The 22,130-nt window shown below is 53.4% G+C and overlaps 1 protein-coding gene across 1 annotated transcript; it reads right to left on the bottom strand.

Annotated features, from left to right (window-relative positions):
• Positions 1-1,378: 1,378 nt before the first annotated feature.
• Positions 1,379-20,382, bottom strand: LOC110080170 (Krueppel-like factor 5). Its single transcript, XM_020795850.3, has 4 exons — positions 20,013-20,382; positions 8,365-9,274; positions 7,832-7,891; positions 1,379-4,460 (listed from the first exon to the last, which is right to left on the bottom strand). Exons 1-4 carry the CDS (start codon positions 20,178-20,180, stop codon positions 4,282-4,284), a joined length of 1,317 nt encoding a protein of 438 aa, XP_020651509.3. The 5' UTR covers positions 20,181-20,382; the 3' UTR covers positions 1,379-4,281.
• Between the last annotated feature and the right edge of the window lie 1,748 nt (positions 20,383-22,130).

Raw genomic sequence — 22,130 nt, 5'->3', positions numbered from 1 at the left:
CAAGCGAGGGTCTTTCCTGCATCTCCCGCCCCACCCAAATCCCAGTGGAAGGATTGGTTTAAAAAAAACCCCTCACACACACACACAATTGCCCGTCCCCATTAGTTGGCCCTGTTGCTTTTTTCCTACATATACATTCCACGGGGTTCTGCCCACACGGGGGCCTCCACTCCCCATGAAACTTGGGCTGGTGTCACAAAGCCCCCCCCCCCGGGAGTTCACGGCCACCTCCTCCTCCTCTTCCTCCTTGCCTTGCACCCGTCCAGGGGTATTTCCACCTTTGACAGGTGGCGAATTTTCTTCCTGTTAAAGAAACCAGATATCCGTGTCTGGAGTTGCTGAGACCACGAACAAATAAGCCGTTGGGTGTTCCTTTTGCTCTGTGCTGGCTGGTGATTGGGGGGGGGGGGCACTCTTTGTTCTATAGAGAAAAGTGGTGACGCCATCCGTCCTTCCATTTGTCCCTCTGTGCCCTTTTCTTTGCTCCTGAGTCATGGAGCCGGAATGGGGGCCGTTGCCTGAGGGAGGCTGTGCGGGGAAGGGGCAGGAGGGGAGGCCTCTGGGCTCTGAGGTTTTCTTGTGTTCTCCAGTTGCTGCCAATAGTTCAGGAAGGAGGAGAGAGAGGTTTGAAGGTGTGTTTTTGGGATGGTGAGGTTGAGGAATTGTGCCAGAGCAGAAGAGGAGTGGTGTGCAAAAAGCTAGGAGAGGAGGAGTGTTTACCTACACTCTCTAAAAACGAAGCTCCCTTACTCCAAAAGGAAGGAAGCCGACTGTGGGGGAAGGTGATGAATTCCCACCTGGACTGAGGAATCTGCTACCAACCTTTCTGGGTTTTCAAATGGTGCAGCTCGTGTCTGCCCCTCAGAGGCTGCCCACCAGCTACAGACCACCGAGAAAAGGGGCCTGTGGCAATTAGATCCGGCCGGTGCCCTCAGATTTTATTTGAAATGGCCAAGTGGTGCCCGGATCCCCATTGTGAAGCAGAGGGGGACGAAGTAAAGAAAGTAGGTTTGTGTGTGTATCCATGTGTGCACCACATTGTCCTGCGCAAGGCCTCTCATTCACTCTCTGGTGCTAGCGCACAGACAGGTTCCATACATGGGAAGTGATTTTCCAGAGGAGAAGCAGGATATTGCCCCTCCCTCCCCACTAGGAGTCTGGTGCGTCATGCATGCCATGCTACAACCTCCAGTTTGCTTTGTACTGTATCCGCCCTTTCCAAATACTAACAGATCACACACACACACCAGACTTGACTCCTATGGCAGTGGTGATAATGCACTGGTTGTATTTCATTCCCTTTCCTGATATCTTGCAAAAGTAATACACATATGGATTTTAAAGTCTTCCAAGGAAGAAGAAACTCAGGCAACAGCAGTTTTCTGTTCATTTTTTATTGATTTTTTTTTTTAAAAAAGACCAGAGAGAGAGAGAGAGATTCAGTCTTCTAAACCAGCCCCCCACTGCACCCCAAATGCCATGGGGCAGTTGGGAGAAGCATCGATAAATGTGGGGAGAGAGCTTGTGAGTGCCACCGACCCCTTATAAGGGGATAAGAGGGAAATGCCAGGGTTTTTTTGTTCTGTTCGTGGACGTCTGCAATGCCACAAGCTTTCAGCAACCTGGTGCAAGCCCCAGTCCGTTTCTTAGCTGGCAGATGCATTAAAGTGTCCCAGATGCTTAGCAGGGTGGATCCCATACACTGAATGATCCTTTGCCCCATTCAGTGAATTTACAGACCACTCAAATGCTGCTGGGTTTGAAAACTGGAAATGTGGGTCTTTCAAGGAAAAAGGGGAGGTGATGGGAGGAGGGGGGCGGAATCAGGTTTTTGGCCTTTAGAAGGACGAACACCATCCCAAGTCACCACTACAGTTTTATTACAAAATATCACGTCAATTATATCTGTCCAAAGAAGCAAATACAAACTGTCCAGCCACGCTCTCCAGTTCTCCAAATCTCAGTTCTGCGTTCATGTTACATATAAAAACAGGGGGGAAAAATAATTCTTACTCGGCATATATAAAATTTTGTACAGTTCTCCTTCCTATATACAAAGACACCTCCAGCTTTAGGGGCAAAAAGACAAAAGAATCAACAGGAGATGTCTGAGCCTCCGGTTTTGTTCTCAACAAAATGGGGAGGGGGGGTTGAACGGTGCCCTTCCCACAGCCTGGCGGAGGCAGCATACCCCACCTGGCGAGGGGAGGGGGGAGAGGGGGCAAGTGCTGGAACCTCTTGTCTCACGCACTGAACACTTGCCACATTCAGTGTCTGCTTCCTAACATGGCTAGATCTCCATCATCATGGAAAGATAAGGGAACTCCAACCAGTGAATGCAATCACGGGCATGACCTGGTCAGAGAGAAAGGGCCTGATTCTTTTAGCTGGAAACTTAGTTACATTTACCCACTGAAATCAAGGGGACTTCAAGGGAGCAAGAAGACTTAGCATTAAGGGCTCCGTACCGCCAAACGTAGCAACGTCTAAGGCACTGGGTCTGAAAAGGAGCAGATCCTATAAATAGATATTTTTGTCTCTCTTCCCCTTCCCCAATGGCTCTGCTATAACTGGGGAAGTCGTCATGCTACTCAGAGACTTTGGCGCACGTGGACGCGTGCCCAGTAGGAGACGGGCACCTTGCCTTGAGCTAACTTTAGCCCCATATTTTTGCTATGTACAAGGAGCCTGCCCCCCCCCCACCTTCTTGGGGCATGGCAATCCGCGCCCACCTTCCTGTGCCGCCTGGCACAGAAGGAGGCTTGAGACACAACCCACCTGCCGGTAAGTCTGCATGCTCTAGTTTTCGTGTAGCCCTCTTTGACAGGCGCCATGATCTTCGGGGTAGGCTCCAAGACACACGAATTGCAGCCAGTGTGCCTTGAGCGCCCCAGATGCATGGATGCTGGGCGGGGGGGGGGGGAGAGGGGCACTGCCTTCTGGAAGCACAAGCCCTGCTGGGCAAACATCGGGTAAAGGAGCCCACCCGGAACCCCAGAATTACACCTTACCTTGGTTTGGGCTAAAGTCATCGTGACACAGTCCCTTGTCAGCTGATTTCAAAAGCAAAACTGGCCCCGGGGACCTGTTTCGGAGTCAACATCAGAGTGCTTAGAAAGGAAGAGGCCCAGGGCTAGTTCTCAGCCAAAAGTTCCAGGCAACTCAAACCATGCTTCCACATACCATGGGGAGGAAGGACAAGGGAGGGGGGGATAGAGACAGCCCCCCCCCCCCAGCCATTGCCCTTCGGTCCAGACGAACCATTTCTGCTAGAGAGGCAGTCCACAGAAACATCTGAGTCTGGGGTGGTTTGTTCTTTCTTTTATTTTTGCCACTCTCCTTGTGGCTCTTTAGCTTTGTAGTTTCCCTCTTGTCTGTTTCCGGCTCCCCACACCTTGCATTTCATTGCATGTGGCCATCAGGAGTCCCTCCGAGGCCGTGGGCTTGTAAGGTCAGCCCGAACCTGGGGAGGAAGAGGGACCTGGAGCTGTTTCCGTTCCGTGGCGGCTTTAAAAATCCTCAAAATCCGGCCACAACCGAAGGAAGCGCAGGGAGACGGAGAGAAGAAGGAAGTGGCGGGAAAGGGCCGATTTCTTTCGTTTGACCAAGAGGGCTTGTTTTCAGTGCATCCCGTGAGGCGGAGGGAACCGAGGCGAGAGTTTTCCATGCAGAAGCACAACTCCTCCCTCCTTGGTCCAGTTTAGCTCCTTCAAGGAGAGCAGAAATATCAAAGAGACTCAGTGGGCACCCGTTCGGGAAGGTCCGGCACGTGAGGCAACCTGTTTTCCCCTTCTGCCTCATTCCTTCCTGTTGAAGAGGATCATTTGGGAGCAAAACCTGTGGTGGCTGCTTCCTGCCCAGAGGCTGAGCAGCGCCAGGCACACCGTTTCCCCTGCATCCACACGCCCAGGAGCGACAGCCGGAGGATACGGGAAATCTCCAAGGGGCGAAGAGTGGCGGCTGCAGGTCGGAGTGTCGGCCCTTCCCCGGGTGACACTGGGCTCAATGGTTTTAGAGAAGCAAAATTAAACTCTGTGTTTTCTGGAGCCGAATGCAGCTCCACGTTAAAGAGGGAGTTGCTTCCCACCTCTGGCTCCCCCCTTTTTTTTTCCTCCAGAACAATTATGTCGGGAGCATATGGTGGCATCCAGGGAGACCAGGTGTGGGGGTTTTGATCATCCTCCTCGCAGTGCTGTTGGGATCTTATGTACAAAGTGGAGGGTGGGAGTGCCTCTCCCATTTGTGGGGGTGGGGAGGAGAGGGATGCAGGAGCGTGCCCTTTCAGTTCTGGTGCCTCTTCATGTGCAGCGCCAGGTGGTCGGAACGGGAGAAGCAGCGCCCGCAGGCCAGGCACTTGAACGGCTTGGCCCCGGTGTGCTTGCGGTAGTGGCGGGTGAGCTCATCTGATCGGGCAAAACGCCAGTCACAGCCTTCCCAGGAACACTTGTAGGGCTTCTCACCTACGGAGAGGGAGAGGGAGGGGAAAAAAAAGCCATCAGAAGACTGGCACACTGCAGCCCCCTCCGCAATTCTGCAGGAGAGCCCCCAAAGGAAAGGAAGCCTTCCGTAAACAAGGAAAACGGTTTCTGTTCAAATAACAAGTCATTCTGCTAATGAGATGATGGAGACAGAGAGAAACACCCAAGGGAGGCAGGCAGAGTCTTTACCGGGATGATCTGCTGACCCAGGACATGCTTGTGACAAGACCGGGCGAGCAGAGGTGCTGAAGGCATGCAGGGAGCTGACAAGGGAGATGCAACCAAATAATTTGCCCCCCCCCAAACAACAACACGTTCTGTTACACAAGCAGCAAACTCACGAGACTCTGCTCACACCATTTCAAGCCCTGCTGTTATCAAAGCCAAACATTTCCAGTGAGCAGGCAAGCTGGCAAGATCCTGCACCTTGCCAGAGGTGCCAGGGGAGCAGGCTTGGAGAGGAGGCAATGTGCCCCCCAGTGCTCCTTCGTGCGGCTTCTCTCCAAGCATGACCCTTGGGCACCCTTGCCTTTCCATGCTTGCCACATGTGGCTCCCTGCAGCTGCCCCCCCCCCCCAAATTCATCGTGGTCTGGGGGCGCACAGGCAGTGTTTTGCTGGGGGCCAGCTCTGCTGGCCTCCCGCGCTTGCACACAGCCTTGCGCTTCTCGGTGAAGGGGAAGGAGAACGGGAGCGCTTTGGCGCAAGGGGCCACCAATCGCAAGAGGCCAAGTCCTGATGCTTTCATCCTGTTTCCTAATGGCTACTGCTTTGCCATTCAGAGAGCCCCTGCCCAGGAGGCGTAACTGGGAAAGGGCCGGCTGCCCAGTGGGCTTCTTCCCTGCAGAGCCTCGCTGAGTGGCTGCCACGCACTGGGGTGGAGCCCCTCAGGCCTTGGGCCAGATGCTCTCCTCCCAAGGTCCAAACCTGCCCTTCTAGACTCCTTTCCCCATGGGAACGGCCCCCTTCCCCATGACCCTCTCCTCCAGAGAAACCCTTCCCAGCCTTTCTGCATCCCGTCCTACAAGTTCCAAAGAGGAGTCTAGAAGGGTAGGTTTGGACCTTAATTAATTAGTTTCCCACCTCTGGCTCCCTTTTTTCCCCTCCAGAACAATTATGTCGGGAGCATCGGTGGCTCCCCATGGGAACGGCCCCCTTCCCCATGACCCTCTCAATTAGTTACGGTAAGAGTTGGAAGCTTAAAGAGGCAGCTCTTTTGCTTCTTTTGAGGGCCCCCCCATTTGTCTTCATCCACCCAACACTGGCAGGTGATCCCCCAAATCTATCTGAAACGGCATCTGGTCAGTGGGCTGGAAGAGGGTCCCTGCATTTGCTGGACTCCACTGTCTCCTCTATTAATCAGCCCCCCTCTAAGCCCCCCCCATACAACAAAAACTAAAACTGAAGACTTGTGGCACCCTGAAGAGTAGCAGATTGATCCCAGTGCAAGCTTTCGTGGACTGTCGTTTCCTTCTGCCCCCCCACACAGAGCAGTGTTCAAGCTACAGGTTCATAGTGCAGGTGGTGGAGGCATAGAGCAAGGCCACACTTCCTCCATGGAGGAGCACTCAGGGCAGCGCTGAGCCCCTTCCAGCCCCTACCCTCTCCTCTGAGTAACCCTGCGAGGTAGGCAGGGCTGAGAAATAGCCATAGCCAGGGGTCATCCAGCAGAAGCAGAACTGCCCTGGTCAAAGGTGGGTGTTTGCTTTGTCCACCCAAGATGGACATGAACGTGTGCCCAGTCCATCTCTGCACCCAGTGTGTTCCTCTTAAAAAAACAAAGCAAAACAGAACAGAACCAAAAACACCTGCCTCACAGCGGCGCAAGGAGAAACACACACATCCTGCCTAGCAGGTGCAGAGCAGGTCAACGTCTGGATCAGGCCAGAACAAAGAGGAGCGCCTTGGCCTTGGGCACGGAAATGTCGGTTTATGACTCCATTAAAGAAGAAATTCTGAGCCATTTACGAGCAGCCCGTGGAGAATTTTACAGCCTCCCCAGGAACATACAAGGTGGGTGGAGAGCTAAATTTGCAGCTTATTTTCAGCAGGTTGCCAAAGACGAGGGCCCTCTTGCTCGTGCCCGGTAGGGTCAACAGTCCGCTTTGGACAACGGCTGAGCTGGGTGTCAGGAGGGGAACCGAAGGCTTTCCCTCGTCCCCGATGGGCTCCTGCTCCCCGGGCAAGATGGCAGGGCAGCTCCAGACAGTGGCTCCGGCAGCCCTTCTGGGCCCATCCGACCAGGGATGCCAACGTCCCCTATTGAGTCTCCCAAGGCTGTTGCAGGGCCAACGCCGGCTCTGACTGTGAATCCCCAGAAGAAAGAAAACAAAACGGTTCCCCTCTTGCAACGTCCGACAGCAGCAGGGCTTGGGGAACTGCTTGTAAAAAGGAACTCATTCTCATGGTTCCTTGCCATGTTTACCAACTGGACGCCATTTGCTGTGCTTGCAGTGTGTGGAAAGGCAACTTTTAGGAATTCAAACCCAGCAAGAGATGTCTCTTGCCTTATTCTTTCTGTTCTGCTTTTTTTTTTTTTTTTTTTTTTTTGGACACTTAAAAAAATTACTTCTGGCATAGATCTTGAAAAAAAAAATATCTGCCCGGAAGCCTTTAAATTTGCCTTAAATGGGTCTTTAAATTTAATATTTCGAAGTTCCTGAGAAAATGAAAAACCAAATGAATAACTCAGAAGGAATGAGGACACCATGCCCCATCCATAAACTAGTAAGGTCCGTCTTCATTCATGGCAATCTTTTTACAAAGTGCCCCCCACCGCCCTCCAGTCATCGTTGGCTTCCATGATTTGCCTGGTATCCCTTGCCAGAGAAGAGAAGAGAAGAGAAGAGAAGAGAAGGAGAGGCTCAGGGAAGAGGCCCACACTGTTCACCAGCCCCTTCCTGTCCTTTGGGGGCTGTGACGGTTCCATCTTTCAAGCCTCCTGCCTTGCTGACAGAAGAGGGAAACCAGGGTCCGCCCTGGCTCACTGGCCAGTGTACTGACCTCTTTCTTGGCTGCAGCCATCAGCAGGTCCCTGAGCTATCACGTGCACGATACAGGTGCTGCTGGACTCCAAGTTCCATCAGCCCCAGCCAGTATGGCCACTGGTAAGGAAGGATGGGACTTGCCACTTGACAGCCTCTGGGAGAGCCTCACTTTCCTAGCTAAGCACTTAGGGATGAACCCCCCCCCCCGCCCAGAAACAAAGACCCTATAAAAAGCCATTCACTCAACACACAAATCACTCTTTTGAGTTGCAAGCTAATGCTGTGGGGGTGGGGAGGGGAGGGGAGAAGTTGCTCTACAATAAATCCCCCCCTTCCCCCAAACACATCATCCTAAACATTCACATACCTGTGTGAGTTCTCTGGTGTGCCTTCAGGTGTGAACTTTTGGTGTAAACCTTTGTGCAACCTGCAAAAAAACCAAAAGGAGGATGAAGGGGAGGAAGGATGAAATGCCCCTACCACCCGCAAAAACAACAACAACAACAAAAAACAAAAACAAAAAAACACCCTCATTCTTATTGGCAGCAGAATTTCCAAGTCAACTTGGCTGGAATTTTAGCCTTGCCTAACAATAAGCCCTGTTTGTCTTTAAACCTATCCAGTTGTCCTCGTCTTCTCTGCTCCACAAACACACCCACCCACCCCAAAGGTAACTGGGTAATGAAAACTCTGGTGGCATCTTGGAGACTGGCTGACTCCTGTATTTGAGCCTCAGCTTTCACGGGTCATAATAATTGGCGGTTCAGGTGCAAGAAGAACTTTTGTGGGGTTTGCTGAGGCAAGCAAACGAGGCTCCCCCCCCCAGGCACATTCCCCGGACCCTGTTCCAGACAGACCCCAATTCTCCCGCCCGCCGCTCAGCTCCAGCGGCCTCCTCACCGGGGTAATGGCAGTGGTGGATCCGCCTCTTCTCCAGCTCTGGGTTGTTCCTCCGGTTGTATTTCGGGGCCTGCAGGACGACGGCCCCGTGGGAGAGGGTCCCAAGGCCATTTGGAAGGGAGGGGAGCTGGCCAGGCGGGGCCAGCTTCAGTCCGAAAGCAGCGTCGTAGGGAGGCGGAGGCGAAATGGTGTTTATTAGCTCGGGTTGGTTCTCTGGGCTGCCAGGCTGTGAGTTGGGGGGCGACGGGGGAAGGCTGACCCCTGGCACGGGGTAGAACTCCCCGGTCATGTTGAAGCTGCCTGGGGAAGCTGCTTGGGGGAGAGGCTTGGCCTGCCCCCCTGGCCGGACAGCCCGGGACAGGGGCCGGGAGTCCAGCACAGAGCTGCCAGTGGACATGGCCACACCAGTAATGGTGCTGATGGCGGTGGTCCCACACGTGGAATGCGCCATGGTGGTCATCTCCCCACTGCTCCCGACCGGCAGTTGGTAAAGCAAACCGGGCTGCGGGCCTGAGGCGAGAGGGGGTTCGGAGGGCATTTCTTGCTTGACAAAGATGTTGTTGACGGCCACCGACTGAGGCAGGCTGAAGACGCTGGTGAAGTCCGGAAGAGTCTGGGTCGCTCCGGAAGCAGAAGAGCAGGGCTGGGCAAAGACGGTGCCCGGCTCCATCTTGATTTGAGGAAAGGGCACGACGGGCTTGGAGGGCCGATAGAGCCCCGTGCGCAGGTGGTTGGTGTCCGGCAGGATCAAGTTGATGTTCACGCTGTAAGGCGAGGAAGGGGGCTTCTCGGTGGAGAAATACTCGTCCACCACGGAGGCGCTCTCACGGCGGTACTTCTTGTCTGCCGACACCATGGGCACCACGGGGAGCGCGTGGCTGGAGAGGTACTTGTCCATTTCGGAGCGGGCCTAAAGAGGAGGCAGGGAAGTGGAGAGTTCAGTCCGAGAGTGGAAAGGATGCTTGCTAAGATCACACGCGCAACACGAGAGCAGCTCTTGGCCCTACCAGGTCTGACGGCCCTCCCCAGAACACACCTGCGGGGCACCCCTTCGCACAAATGGTGATGCACGGTGAGATCAACTTGCAGCCGAAGCCTACAAAGAGGCGCAGATAGAAAAAGACCATGTGGGGTAAAAAAGGCCCAGTCAGACCACAGATGCCCCCCCCCCCGATCTCATTATACTTTACAACAGCAATTCTATCCGACACTGTTCCTCGTGGGGGCTGCAAAACACGGGGAAAGGGGGCTTCAGTCTTTCCTGCCTGCTCTTCCCAAGTAAAATCCAGAACTTGGGAAAGTGCTTATTATTTCACCCGGCAGCCCCCAGATTCCCCACAGCCAGGATGGACAGCTAGTGGGAGGATTTGGGAAGGGCTGCTCTGGAAATGACACTCTTTCAGCCTTTGCCCGATTTTGTCCCATTCTAGCTGCTGTTTGGGGCCAATAAGTCTTCTCTCCCAGGGTGACCAACCCCTCTGTGGAGTTTCATCAGGATGCTTTCCCACTATTCCTCACTTCCAGGGAGGGAGGAGAAAAAAGGCACCTGTTAAGGGCCGGACCCTTTGGAGGGCACTTAATCACAGGGCTGCCGTTGGTTGGGGGGTCACTTAAGGGCACACCACCACCACCACCACCACCACAACAACAGCAACAACAACAGGCTTGGTCTGCTGCCTGGGGAATTCTGGGGGTTGTAACAGTAGTCCAAAAAAAGACGAATCTGCAGAAACGACTTCTTCTAAGAAGTACTTCTTCTGGAAGTACCACATGATGATCATCACCAGGACCCCAATCTCGTCCTCCAGAACTCAGAAATATTACTGGTTTTAGACTAGAGAGGTGCTGGCTGGGCAATGCTGGGAAGCGTGGTAGAAAAAGAGGGATGGGCTGGGGCCCAATCCTGCTTGGCTCTTTGCCTTCTTACCCAGGAAGGACCTTGGAGAGTGCTTTTTTTAAAAAAGGGGGGGGGGGAAAACAAAACTGGATTGAAGTGCAGGGCCTCCCTGCCAAAGCACCCCTCGCATCCCCTGAAAACCTTCATATAATAGGTTTGTGCTTTTCCTGTGAGGAGGGCAGTGAGGCTGGGAGGCCTCCCACAGGCAGGCAGGAGGGAAAGGCTGGATCGATCCAACCCCCCCCCACACACACACACACACACACCCCTCTCCAATCCCCCTCAGCTTCAGCCATGGCTGGATCAAGAAAACAGGAACAATGAAGACGGGCACGATTAACTAACGCTAGCCCTCCGTAGCAAACGCATCCTGGCAACAGCGAAGTCATTCACAAATTACACAGATCCTCTGAGCATTTGGTGATGATTCTCTGGGGCGGGGGTGGGGGCGGGGGTGGGGGTGGAGAGGGCTCTTCCATTCCCCGTTTCTCCCCCCTCCCCATGCCTTGCCTTGTGGATGAGGCTCTCAGTGTGCCAGTCTTAACATCTTGTACCCAAGATCTCTGGAGGGGGGGTGGAGAATTCCTAAGGGATTACCCCACATAATAGAAGATTGCAGCCTTTGATTGTTCTGATTAGACCAAACCACAGGCAGATAGCGGGAGGGACCAAGGTACACCTGGGGGGTGGGGTGGGGGGGGAGTGGAAATGCACAAAAAGTGGAAAGATTCAGAGAGAACCAACCTCTACCAACTCTATCGCACGAGAGAGAGAGAGAGAGAGAGAGAGAGAGAGAGAGAGAGAGGGAGGGAGGGAGAGGGAGAGCTAGAAAGAGAAAGTGAGTGTTGTTTTTTTTAAAATCAGTTATTGCCAAATGCCTAAAAATCAATCACAAAAGGACTGGAGGAAAATCCCTGTTTAAAAGCTCCATCAACACTTTTGGCCTATACATGCCTTCAAAAGATACTGCTTTCAACAGAATGCACGTACTTCTATCCCTGTTTGGCTCAATGTCAATCTTTATTGTTTCTCTAGTAAAATATTGACCAAGGTAAATATTTGCTCCTCTGATCATTCAAGTCTTGGTATTGACCTCCAGCTCAGCTAGTTTCTGTCTCTTTCTTCTAGAAATCTCTGAGGATAAGAGCTCCAGGGGAGGGGAGGGGAGGGGAGGGTGGCTTGGCCAGCCTGCGGGGGGGGGGCTACCCACTCCCTGCCCCTCACCATGCCTGCTCTGCCCAAGGGAGCATGCTGTGGCAGTGGTGGGGGGGCACAGAAGCCCTCTTCTTGCTGCTTCCCAGGGAAGGCAATGCCAGTCGGCGGATCAAATCCGGCTGGCAGAGAAATGCCCACTGGGCGGCCGCCCTTGGCACTTTTACCCATGGGTGGAGGCAGGGAGGGAGGAGAGTCCCGGCTGCCAGTAACCCCCAAACTGGGAAGAAAAGGGAAAAGGCTGTGCTCTCCTCTCCACCTCCACTGCACTTCTGCCACTTTGCAGTCAGACGGCCCCCAAGTTCAGATCCAGCTGCTTCTTGTTCCACTCTTGATCTGGCAGAGCACAGGAACCATTCCGTTTTTTGGACTGCAATTCCCAGAATCCCTCATGGCCAAAAGAAACCCACCCCCTAGCTATAAACACTTTGAAATGCGGCACACCCCGCCCCCCCCCCCCCAGTATGGGCTGGCCTGGAGGCTGCCCCTGGCCCTGGTGGCTGCTGCCCCCTTTCCCTGCAGCCCCAGAGGGTCCTATCGTCCCACCACCCCAGAGAGCAGGGTCGCAGATCCCCTCACCACGCCACTGGCTCGCAGGGTCTGCACGGATCTCCTTTCCTTTTTAATAAAAACAGTGGAAACTCAAGGCAGAAACGGGATTTAGAGATGACCTGCCACTGGAGCTGAAAGCCTATTTATCGGTGCTGGAGAGACACCATTCAGGCAGACTCCCATGTCTGAGAAATCAGATTTGGAAAGAATCCCATGCTGGAGACCAATCACAGAACAAAGAAAGCAAATGGCCTGAGGTGGGAAGAGCTCCTGCAATGGGCTCAGATGCTTTCTAGGTTTAAGGAATTCCACCTTCTACTGAAAGGTTATCTAAAATGCTGGATTCTGCCCTCTTGTTCTAATAGGGAAATTGTTCTCTACATCATTGTGCATGTCATTGACATACCAGGAAATAAACAGCAACAATAGATAAAGATGCATTTATCCTGCCTTTCCTTTTTCTTTTCCTTTCCTTTCCTTTTCCTTTCCAGTGTTGAAATCCCTTGCCTTTTTCCAGGCTAGCAGGGAACACTCATGGCAGAGTGGTCCCAAAAGACTCCCAATTCATGCTGGAGTTTTTCGGAATATGAGATGCTGTCCAACGTGAAACATTAGAGGGTGGAAGGAACTATGTCTGTCTCTTAACAGTGGTTTTAGCAACCATCCTTCCCTCAGCCTTGTGCCCATTGGCTGGGCGGCACTGAATGTTCCCCAGCTGGCAGGGTCATATTGGCTGGGGATTATGGGTCTTGTACCCCCCACAGCCTCTTTAAGACTTCAGGTTGGGCAAAGCGGTCATAGGCACCACTCAACATGTATTGATGCCCATTGTATCTGGCTGCCCATGGGAATGCTTACAGGCAAGAGAAAGACCCCCTCCCTGGGTGTGGGGGGGCAGCTAACCCAAAGCAGAGGCAGCAGGATTTGGACTAACCAAACTGGTACTTCGGGAAAGGATGTTTGGCTCACAAGAGGCATGCTTTATTTTTTGTTTGTCATAAAAACAACCATGTGGACAAAAAACCAACAGGAAGGAATCCTTCCTTGAAGCCAGTGGGTGATTCCGGAGATCATGGATCGCCACCCCCAAAACACAGCTGGCATGATGTCAGCCCTGCCCTCTGGCATTGCTCCGCTCCACGGAAAAAAGTCTTTCCAAAGTCTTTTCTTTTTACACAGAGAGGGAGTGCACCAGGCGGGAAATCGCCCTTCACTCCATTCTCACAGGTAATGACAGAATACTTCAAAGGCTTTTACCCCCAATGGATGTGACAACAAGAGTTTTTCAGCAAAAATTACGAAGTCCATTTTATGCAAAAGGGAAAAATATATTTCGTACAAAATATGATGTTTCCCCCAAAAGAAAAGGTATTTTTCCTTTCAAGCCAGAGCAGTGAACAATTTTTTTAAGCAGAGTATTCCCATGTGTGTTGAGACATAATGCACCTTTTTCACTGGGGGTGTAAAAACTGCCAAGTCCTGTTCGTTGGACACCCTCCTGGGGTCCTCCGAGACCGGCAACCCAGGAGAAGGGTCTGCCCTGGTGCCGTTCCGCAGCCCCATCCCGGCAGCCGACGGGCTTTTCTAGAGAAACAGCCCAGCGTGGGAGGTGTTCACCTCCACTCCTACCTGTGATAGCTACGTGATCACTTCCTCGTGAAAGTGCTGGGAACCTGAGCCCTCTGTACATGATCTCATCCTTGTTGGCAGGGCTCCAAGAAGGGCCGGCTCCCTCCGACAAACGGGCCCAGGTTCCACCTTGGACTGACGCACAGAAGGGACGAGCAGGGAGGCCATCAGAAACCCAAGCGGAGGGCTCAGGGGAAGGCTGGCCTTAGGCTTGGTCACCCGGACAGGCAACCGGCAGGACACCTTTCAGGCACTTCCAAGCAACCTTCTCTTGGCACCAGGCCCTCGGGAGGGGATGACGGGGGGGGGGGGAAGCTGTCTTCTCCCTCCCTCCCTCCCTCCCACCCCACAACAGCTGAAAACATGGAGAAGCAGTCCGAGGACAAAGCGGATCCGGTCTATTGCGCTGCGGTCTGGCCTGCGTTGCTTGGCCCGGTTTACGAGGAAACAAAGAACGGATGTCCAGAACAGCTTCTTGCTCACACGACTTTCCAGTCAAGCCCAGGGTGGGGGACATTTTGTTGTTGTTGTTGCTGTTGTTGTCGTCGTTGTTGGCCAACAAATACAAAAACCAAGGTTGCATCATTTGTGTTGGAGCAGTAAAGCAAAATAGAGAGCTTTTGCATGGTAGGCGATTCTTCATCCGGCCAGGCCTTGCAGAACTCAGGGTGTTGTCAGAGACTGCAGCCCCCCCCCCGGTCATCCTGGGCAGAGAGCAGAGTTGGTTCCCCCCTCCAACCTCTGCAGGGGCCCAGCTGCAGAGGGACACAAACGCTCCCCCTCCGAAGATATTTCGTGGTCAGAGCCTCGGCTCGGCCCTCTGCCCTGACGCTTCTTTTTGCCACCCCTGGGAGGAGAAGGAATGGCATTGTTGCCTTTTGTAGCTGAATGTGTTTGGGGGAACGCCAACGCAGGAGGTGGTTTTTAATCATCAGCAACGTCTGTCTTTTGACACCTTGTACCTTGCTTATCTAAACAGGGCCCTTGTCATGATCTGTGATCTCTCTCAATGAGTACACATACACACGCATGCATATCCACAGAGACCAAACAAACTCCAGGAAGCATATTTGCGTGGCTATGAAAGGCAGCTCCTTGCAGTTTGTTGAGTATCAAGGTTTCCACTTTTTTAAACTATTGGTATGCCTTTTGACGAAATAAGTAAAAGTGTGCACCCCCACCCACTTCCAGAAGGTGGGTTCTTCCTCTCTGCTCAAGCTTGCTTCTTGTTGTAGATTGAATTTGCCCCCACTTGGGAAGCACATTTGCCAGCTGGGCCTGGGTCGTTCTCCCCCTCCTCACAGGACTGAAATCCTGGAAACTGTCATGATTTGGAGAGTGACATCCAGGGTCTCAGAGGCACGACCAGGCCAAGGCAGGAAGAAGGGCTTCTTGGCTCCTGAGCCGTGACTCTTTTTAAATTAAGATCTCCAAACAGAGAGAAAAGACAAGCCATCTCTTGTCAAGGCCAACAAACACCAGGAGAGTGATGTGCCCGTGGCTGCAGGATGAGTCCCTGGTTTACTGAACATCAGGCCCGTCGGTGCTTTTGTGTTTCTTCCCATCGTGAGAAAGCAGGCAGGCAACGAGAAAGTAACGGCAGCCTAATGAGTAGCCCAGCCAGGGCTTCTGGGCCAGGGGCATCTCCCTCCCTGAGACCTCAGGGCCAAAACCTGACACCGCGCACGGGGGCTGGAGGGGTCCTTGTGATGCCACAAAGGTGGAGCAAACAAGGAATGGGAGCAGGCGAGCCCCCCCCCCCAATCATCTCCATATAGAAGCACACAGCCCTGGTGCCAGTCAAGCCTTCTCCTCCTCCTCTAGCAGAACATACCCTGAGATGCTTCGTCCTGCCTGGAGAATGGAGGAAGCGTCGGCTCCTGCTGGCAACTAAGACCCGGCCGCCCACAAGCTGCTTTTCAAACCCAGCCATGAGTCCTGCTGGGCCCTTCCAGACAGCCGTAAGCAACAGGAACCAATACGTTCTGGAAACTACCTTCCAAGATGGTGGTAGCAGCAATTATTCCAGGAGTACAAGCTCACCAAGGGTCCTTGGGAGAAGCCACAAGCATGAATGCTTACACTTGCAGGCCTAAATCCTATAGCTAATCCAAGCTAGAGTAGACCCACTGAATCATTGGGTTTTACTCAAGGGCTGGCATGCCATTTCATACTCATGTCTGGTTTAAGAATGGATGGCGTCTCCCCAAGTCTTCCCTGCAGTGGTCCTCATTCTGTCCTGCTGCCCAAGAACCTTCCTGGGCAGTTTCACTGATGCGGCTGATGATGATGCGGCTTCCGCCCTGGGCTTCTTGCAAGTGCCCAATCTTGGGAAGAAGGAGCAGCCTCAGGGAATGATCTGAGAGAAAGACCAGGCCAACTTCTGCACTGTTCACACCGCCACCACCACCACCACCAGAAGGAAGGCTCACTAGAGCCCAAACTGCACTTTTGACCAAGCTTAAAGGAAAACCCACATCCTTCTGAAGTGAAGCAGAATGTGCGCATGCACACATGCATGCGCGCGCACACAGGCATATGCAACAGCACCCTCTCAGGCTCTCTCCATTTTTCTGCCTATGATACAACAAGATGCCTTCTGCTCAGTTGAGCCCTTGGTCCCTTTAGCCTGGGATTGCCAGCTCTGACTGGCAGCCATGGCTTTCTTGGGCAGGATTCTCCCTGAGCCCTACCTGGAGAGGCTGCCCTGGGGCTTCTACCCGCAAATCACTTGCTCTCCCTCTGCTCGAGGGCACACGGTTCTCGCCAGCTTGGCCTTCAACGTGCCTTCCTTATTAAATGACCACTTGTGCAAAATTAATCAAGAGCTGGGCTTGCTATACCGATGAAAATCTCCTCTGGGACACTGCTCTGGACTCCTCCAGCCAGACCTGCAAACGGCGGCTTTCTGAGAGTCTTGCAAGCAGACATTGCCTTGGGAAAGGGGATGTAGCAGCGGCTGGGGGGGGCACATCCATATCAGGAAAGAACAGCTTGAATTACTACTTCGACCCCCCCAGGAGGAAGACAACCCACCAGGCTGGAGCCGGGAGCTGTGTTTGCCCCAACGAGCCTCCAGGAGACACACCTTGATGCAGTTTTGTCAGAAAGGAGCCACTGCCAATCTCCCCCTCCCTTGCCTCCCTCCCTTGGCAGGGGAAACCAACTCTTCACTTGGGAGATCAAAGGCCCCAGTGAATCTGGCCACGATCTTGGCTTTGACAGATGCTCTCGGTTATGCATTCCAGGAAATCCTAGGCAAAAGAAGCTGCTCTTCACACCCAGAAAATCCCGTGCCCTCGGATCTGTTTACGCCACCTAAACGCCGAAATCCAAAAGTTGCCCTCTTATCTCCCAGCATCATTTTGGACTCTGGAATACGTAAAGGAGGGGTGGGCAACCCAGAAGGGTCTGGCAGCCTCTCTCAGTCACACCACAACCAGAAAAGCCCCCAAATCAGGGTGGGGGGACACCCAGGGTAGAAGCGTCCAGATATCAACTTTTACTTTGGGGTTTGGGCAGCTCAGCGGCCCTGCAGGAAGTCAGAAGAACAGGACTAATCACTTTTTCTTGCCTTTTTTCTTCTTTGCTTTAAAGAAAAGGCACAGCGACATTGTGGAGGGGATTCAAAAATGGCCTAAGGGCTAGCGAGGCCGTCCTGGACCCCTTTTTTGAGGTATAGCCAGTGTCCATATGGCTCTTCTGCATTTGCAAACAGGGGTTGGGACCAGCTTTTGACCTCAGCTGGGAGTCCACTGCAGAGTCCGCTCTCCATTAGGCTGTGGCCCGGAGGGCTATAGCACTGGTGGGACAACTAGAAAGGCCACTACCCACCTCCACCACTTCAGCCAGCATAACGGAGATGGTGATGTGAAGAAGAGGATCTCAGGTGGGAATCGAAGACGGCAGACACCCAAGACCTTCCCAGCCCCCTTTGTTCTGAAAAATCAACATCCACCCTCTTGCTTGCCAGTCCTGACGATGGCTCCCTTCCTGAGCCAGACACGCTTCCCACTAACAAGATGGCGCCAGGAAGACTCTTGCTGGAGGTTAATCATTAGCCAACATGCCCATCGTGAGAGAAAATGGAAGGGAGGCTTTGTGGTGCCCGAGGAGGCCCAAATGAAAGAATTCATTCAAGGTGGGCATTTGGCATCTCCACAAACCGGAAGGCAGAACCCCCCGATGCTCCTGGAGTCCACGATCTCTCTAACCCGCAAAAGGGAAGCAAGGCGTCAGTTGATGGGGTGGACTTTGACCCTACGGCTAGTTCCGATATCATGGGAGAAGTTGCATTTACAGTGGCTTTGTTTCCCAGCCCGCTTCAAATCCTCCCTCCCCTGAGCAGCTCTTTCCTGGAAGGCCCCTGAAGTCCAAGGCCAAGAACCCCTCCGTCTCTCAGGCAGAGGGCTCCTTGTGCCTCCTCACCCTTGCGCCCACGCTAGCCGCCCGCCGGCTTGTTCTTGACTCAACAGGGCAGCTCAGATGACTAAGATGACCAAGGGACCCCATCCTTCTGAGCAACCCAGCCTGGGCTGGGTGGAGACCTGGAGGGAGAGCATAATAAGAGGGGAAGAAGCCTGGGAAGGAGCAGACACTCCAAGGGCTGAGGGCCCTTGTGCCTCTTCCGTCCGCTCTTGCTCTTGATCCTCCACCGGGAGGAAGCCACTCACGCACACAGAGTCACCACATCCCCCAAGAGAACTTCCCCACCCCCATCATTTCCTGCTTCCCAACCCCCCCTCCCCCACGGAAGGAATCAATAGCCGCTTAGTTGGCATGGTGAGTCATAGAGTGAGAACTTCAAGGGGGGAGCAATTTAAGGAGCACCCCCCCATGTGCCAGCTGTAATGGACACAAGGACCCCTAAAGTTTCAACAAGCCTCCCTGAGGACAGGTGGACTGCCCTCCACTGGAGAGAGAAGACCGAGACAGACCCGCTGCGGCCATCGTCCGACATGGCGCCTTTGTGGGCTACTTGTCAAACCCTGCCTGCCGTGGCAGAGAGAGAGTCAACTCGCCTTTCGGTCCCCCATTCCACCCACCCACCCCGAGACAGGAGCTCTCGCTTGGAAGGATCCACCTTCACCTTTACGACAGGTTCCAGCTCGGAGAGACGAGGCCGAGGAGGTACCCCGGAAACGCTGGGGCCACGCGTGGCGTACAGGCCCTGAACGACCCTGCTGTGGCAACTTCCCCACAGCCTGCCTTTCACAGAGAGAGGCGCTGCCTGTGCCTTTCCTCCCCGTCAGAAATGGAAGCGCCAAGGAACAGGCCGCCCCCTTCCCTCCCCTCCTGGGTGAGCGTGTGTACCGAGGAGGAGGGAGCTGCGGCTTGGTTCCCTGCCTCACCTCCTTATCCAACCCTTTTATCTCCCTTGTTCAAGGGAAAAAATGCAGCCCTGGAGAATCTCAAGGAGAATTCCTTTCGAGTGCTTTGAAAAACAAGCGCCCAGGCAGCAAGCTCGGCAGGTGATCCCACCCAGGCCTTCCTCTGAAGCAATGGCTCGAAAACACCCTCCAGGCACCTTCCTCTTCGGAGAGGGAAGGGAGAAAGGGAAACCCTCCCCAAACCTCTTTGGGCAAAAGGAGACCCAAACGCCTTCGGCAAAGGGCCACCTTTCTTTGGGAGCCTCCCTCCCTTTGAGTCTGTCGGTTCCTCCTGGCCCGGCCCAAAGCGCCACAGCCGCTGCCTGGGAGGTCCTCTCCAAAAGGGGTCTCAACAAGGCCCCGGCCAGGCCCGCTGGTGCTCTGAAGCGGCGCTCCTGTTTTTCTCCACTGCTCCTCTCTGTCCGCCAGGCATTGTTCCCATCAGCCGCTTACACATACAGAATCTCTGCCATTTTACGCTGGGCCAAATCTGAATCTGGCACAAACAACAGGTAGCACGCTCGGCAAGCAACATTAATTTACATCTGCCTAAAATCTAAACGGCGTTCCGTGTCTAGTCGCGCTGGCCACATGACCACGGAAACTGTCTTCGGACAAACGCTGGCTCTATAGCTTGGAGACCGGGATGAGCACCGCGCCCTCGAGTCGGACACGACTGGACTAAATGTCAAGGGGAACCTTTACCTTAAAATCTTTTTTAAAATAAAATTTAATAAAAAAATCAAATTTGACTAGGCCCCCACTTTGCCTCTGACGCACCCCCACCTACACACACACACCTGATTCATGGAGAAAGAATGCATGCAGTTTTAAAATGTTCCCATGATTCATCGCCCCCACCTTTCTGCAAGCCAAGACTGTCAAATCTCGAATGAGAAAAGCCCTCTAAACCATCCAAACCCATGTGGCAGACAAGCCCAGGATGTCGGGGTTAAGGCAGGTCATAGCACTTTAGAAGGCTCCCTTACCTGGGCCAAATCCTGCTGATTCTCCAGGATCCGTATGGGCGGTTTGACATCCTCAAAGACAGCCGGGTCTTCTGCGGTCTCCCTGGCCATGGCGACTGGCTTGAGGGGTGTAAATGCGGCGCTTTCGTCAGAAACGGGGGTGCTCAAGACAAGCCCGCTGCTACTCATTCTGCCTGTGGTTCCCCCCCGACCCCCACTTGCCCAAGCTGCAAATCCCAAACCAGAGGAGGGGGTTCAAAGAAGACTTTGGGGGGGGGGGAAGTAACGATCAGGAACTCCGAGGCATGCCTGCTGGTTGTGAACCTTGAGGAATCCAGGTGCTCTGTAGCCTTAAGAATCCCAATCTCTTACAGAAAAACTTTACCTGTCCCGAAGTGGGAGGTGCTCTAACCTGGCCAATGTCTGTGACAGGCCTGTGGAGCCAATCTGGGCGGAATCTCCCTCGGATCTGGCCAATGGAAGAGCCCGGGACCTCTTCCTTCAGGCAGCCCAAATCAGAAGGAGTGGTGGAGGAGCTGCGCCCGCCCGGCTGCTCCCGCGGTGGCCCTCAGCCATGTTCCTTGCAGGGAATGGAGGCGCCGAGGGAGGGAGGGAGGGAAGGAGGGAGGTTGGGCAGGTCCTGGGCAAGGTGTTTCCGGCAGGAGCAGCTCAGCGACAAGCGGGAAGCAAGCATTGTCTGTGGCCCCTGGGTTATCGGGACCATCTCGTCACTGAAATAGCTCTGCCTGGCGCTCCTGGCACAGGTGCCTCGGTCCGGTTTCGCCGGGAGACCAGACGTCCACGGAATTCTTGTTTGCGTTGTGGCCCCTTAGCGTTTGGGGTATTTCCTGCTCAAGGCGATATTGTGAGCCAGATGTAGTGACATTTAATGCTAGAGAACGGGTCAACAATTATGTTTATTAAGTGTGTGGGATATTATCTATCTATCCTATATAATAGAATCGTAGGAAGATAGAGTTGGAAGGGGCCTCTGAGGCCATGGAGTCTCAAGGCAGGAATCCACATCAAAGATGATCCGGCACATGGTGGTCCAATGTTCTCTCGAATGCCTAATGATATCAGAACTGTTATTGGTTTAAACCATTTGAAACCGCTTCGGGGAAACAAGTTTAAAAACCAAAACTAGGCCCTGCACAAGGAGAAAGCGGTTGTGCTTAATAGGCTTGGATAGAAAAAAGGTGGTCCTTGGTGGGGCTGTTGGAACCGGTTCTAGGAACAGAGAGAGTGGATGCCACAGAGGGAGGGAGGGAGCCCCCCCCAATTTCATTTTGGTGCGCCCCTGCCTCCTCTCGCTGCTGATGCATTCCCTTTGGGCTGCTTTGCCTCTGGCCTGGCCCAGTTCTGCAAGGTACCCCCTTTCCTCTCCAAACAGACCTCAGCGTCTTTATTGGCTTCTGCAGGGCATTCAGAAAGAGTTTGTTTATCTGCCATTCTCTCAAAGCAAAGCAAAACAAAACACTTTGTTTGAAAATGCAAATTTTATGGAGCAATGGTTACATGGCTGCTTCTCTTGTATTCTGGTGGCGAGATGGTCCCCAACACAGAACCTCAGCCTTGCCCGTCAGCGGGTCCATTCAGCTGTACAGGAATAAAACAGGAGGCAAGGAATTAAAGGAATCTGCAGGCCAAATTAAAATGTGTGTGTGTGTGTGTGTGTGCGTGCGTGCGTGCGTGCATGCGTGCATGTGTGTGTGTGTGTGTGCGTGTGTGTGTGTATTGATACATAACTCCTTTTTTGTGTCCACGGGAAAAGGTGAGATTCCGAAATACAGCTTTTAGATTTCAAAACCCAAGTTCTCATTTCTGGACTTGAACAGCAGCAGCTTTGGGGGGGGGGGATCCTGTGAAGGGTTATCCAGGGAACTCTCCCAGCACTGGCGGGGGGGGCACCTCGTGGACCCAATCAGTTTGGTCCTGGGCTCAGGTCTGTCTTGCTAGTTCCCAGCTATGTCGATGCAAAAGCATGTCATAAACGACAGGCCAAGTCCCATTCTAGTCAAGCACTGGACTCCTGAACCTTGTCTGTGTGTGTGCGCACGCGTGCATCTATGTGGTGAATTTCTGATATGGTCTTGACTACATGGTGACACAGAATTCTATGGAATTTCTCTCTACGGT

Source organism: Pogona vitticeps, chromosome 11, assembly GCF_051106095.1.
Source record: "Pogona vitticeps strain Pit_001003342236 chromosome 11, PviZW2.1, whole genome shotgun sequence".
Classification (NCBI taxonomy): Eukaryota; Metazoa; Chordata; class Lepidosauria; order Squamata; family Agamidae; genus Pogona; species Pogona vitticeps.
This window is presented reverse-complemented; position numbering and strand designations above follow the sequence as displayed.

Excerpts from the sequence above, each read along its gene's own strand:
- LOC110080170 (XM_020795850.3), bottom strand. The coding sequence starts at position 20,180 with ATGAGTAGCAGCGGGCTTGTCTTGAGCACCCCCGTTTCTGACGAAAGC. Across the intron at positions 9,275-20,012 it reads ATCAGCAGGATTTGGCCCAG|GCCCGCTCCGAAATGGACAA; the intron begins GTAAGGGAGCCT and ends CCTCCTCTTTAG. Across the intron at positions 7,892-8,364 it reads CCACCACTGCCATTACCCCG|GTTGCACAAAGGTTTACACC; the intron begins GTGAGGAGGCCG and ends GTTTTTTTGCAG.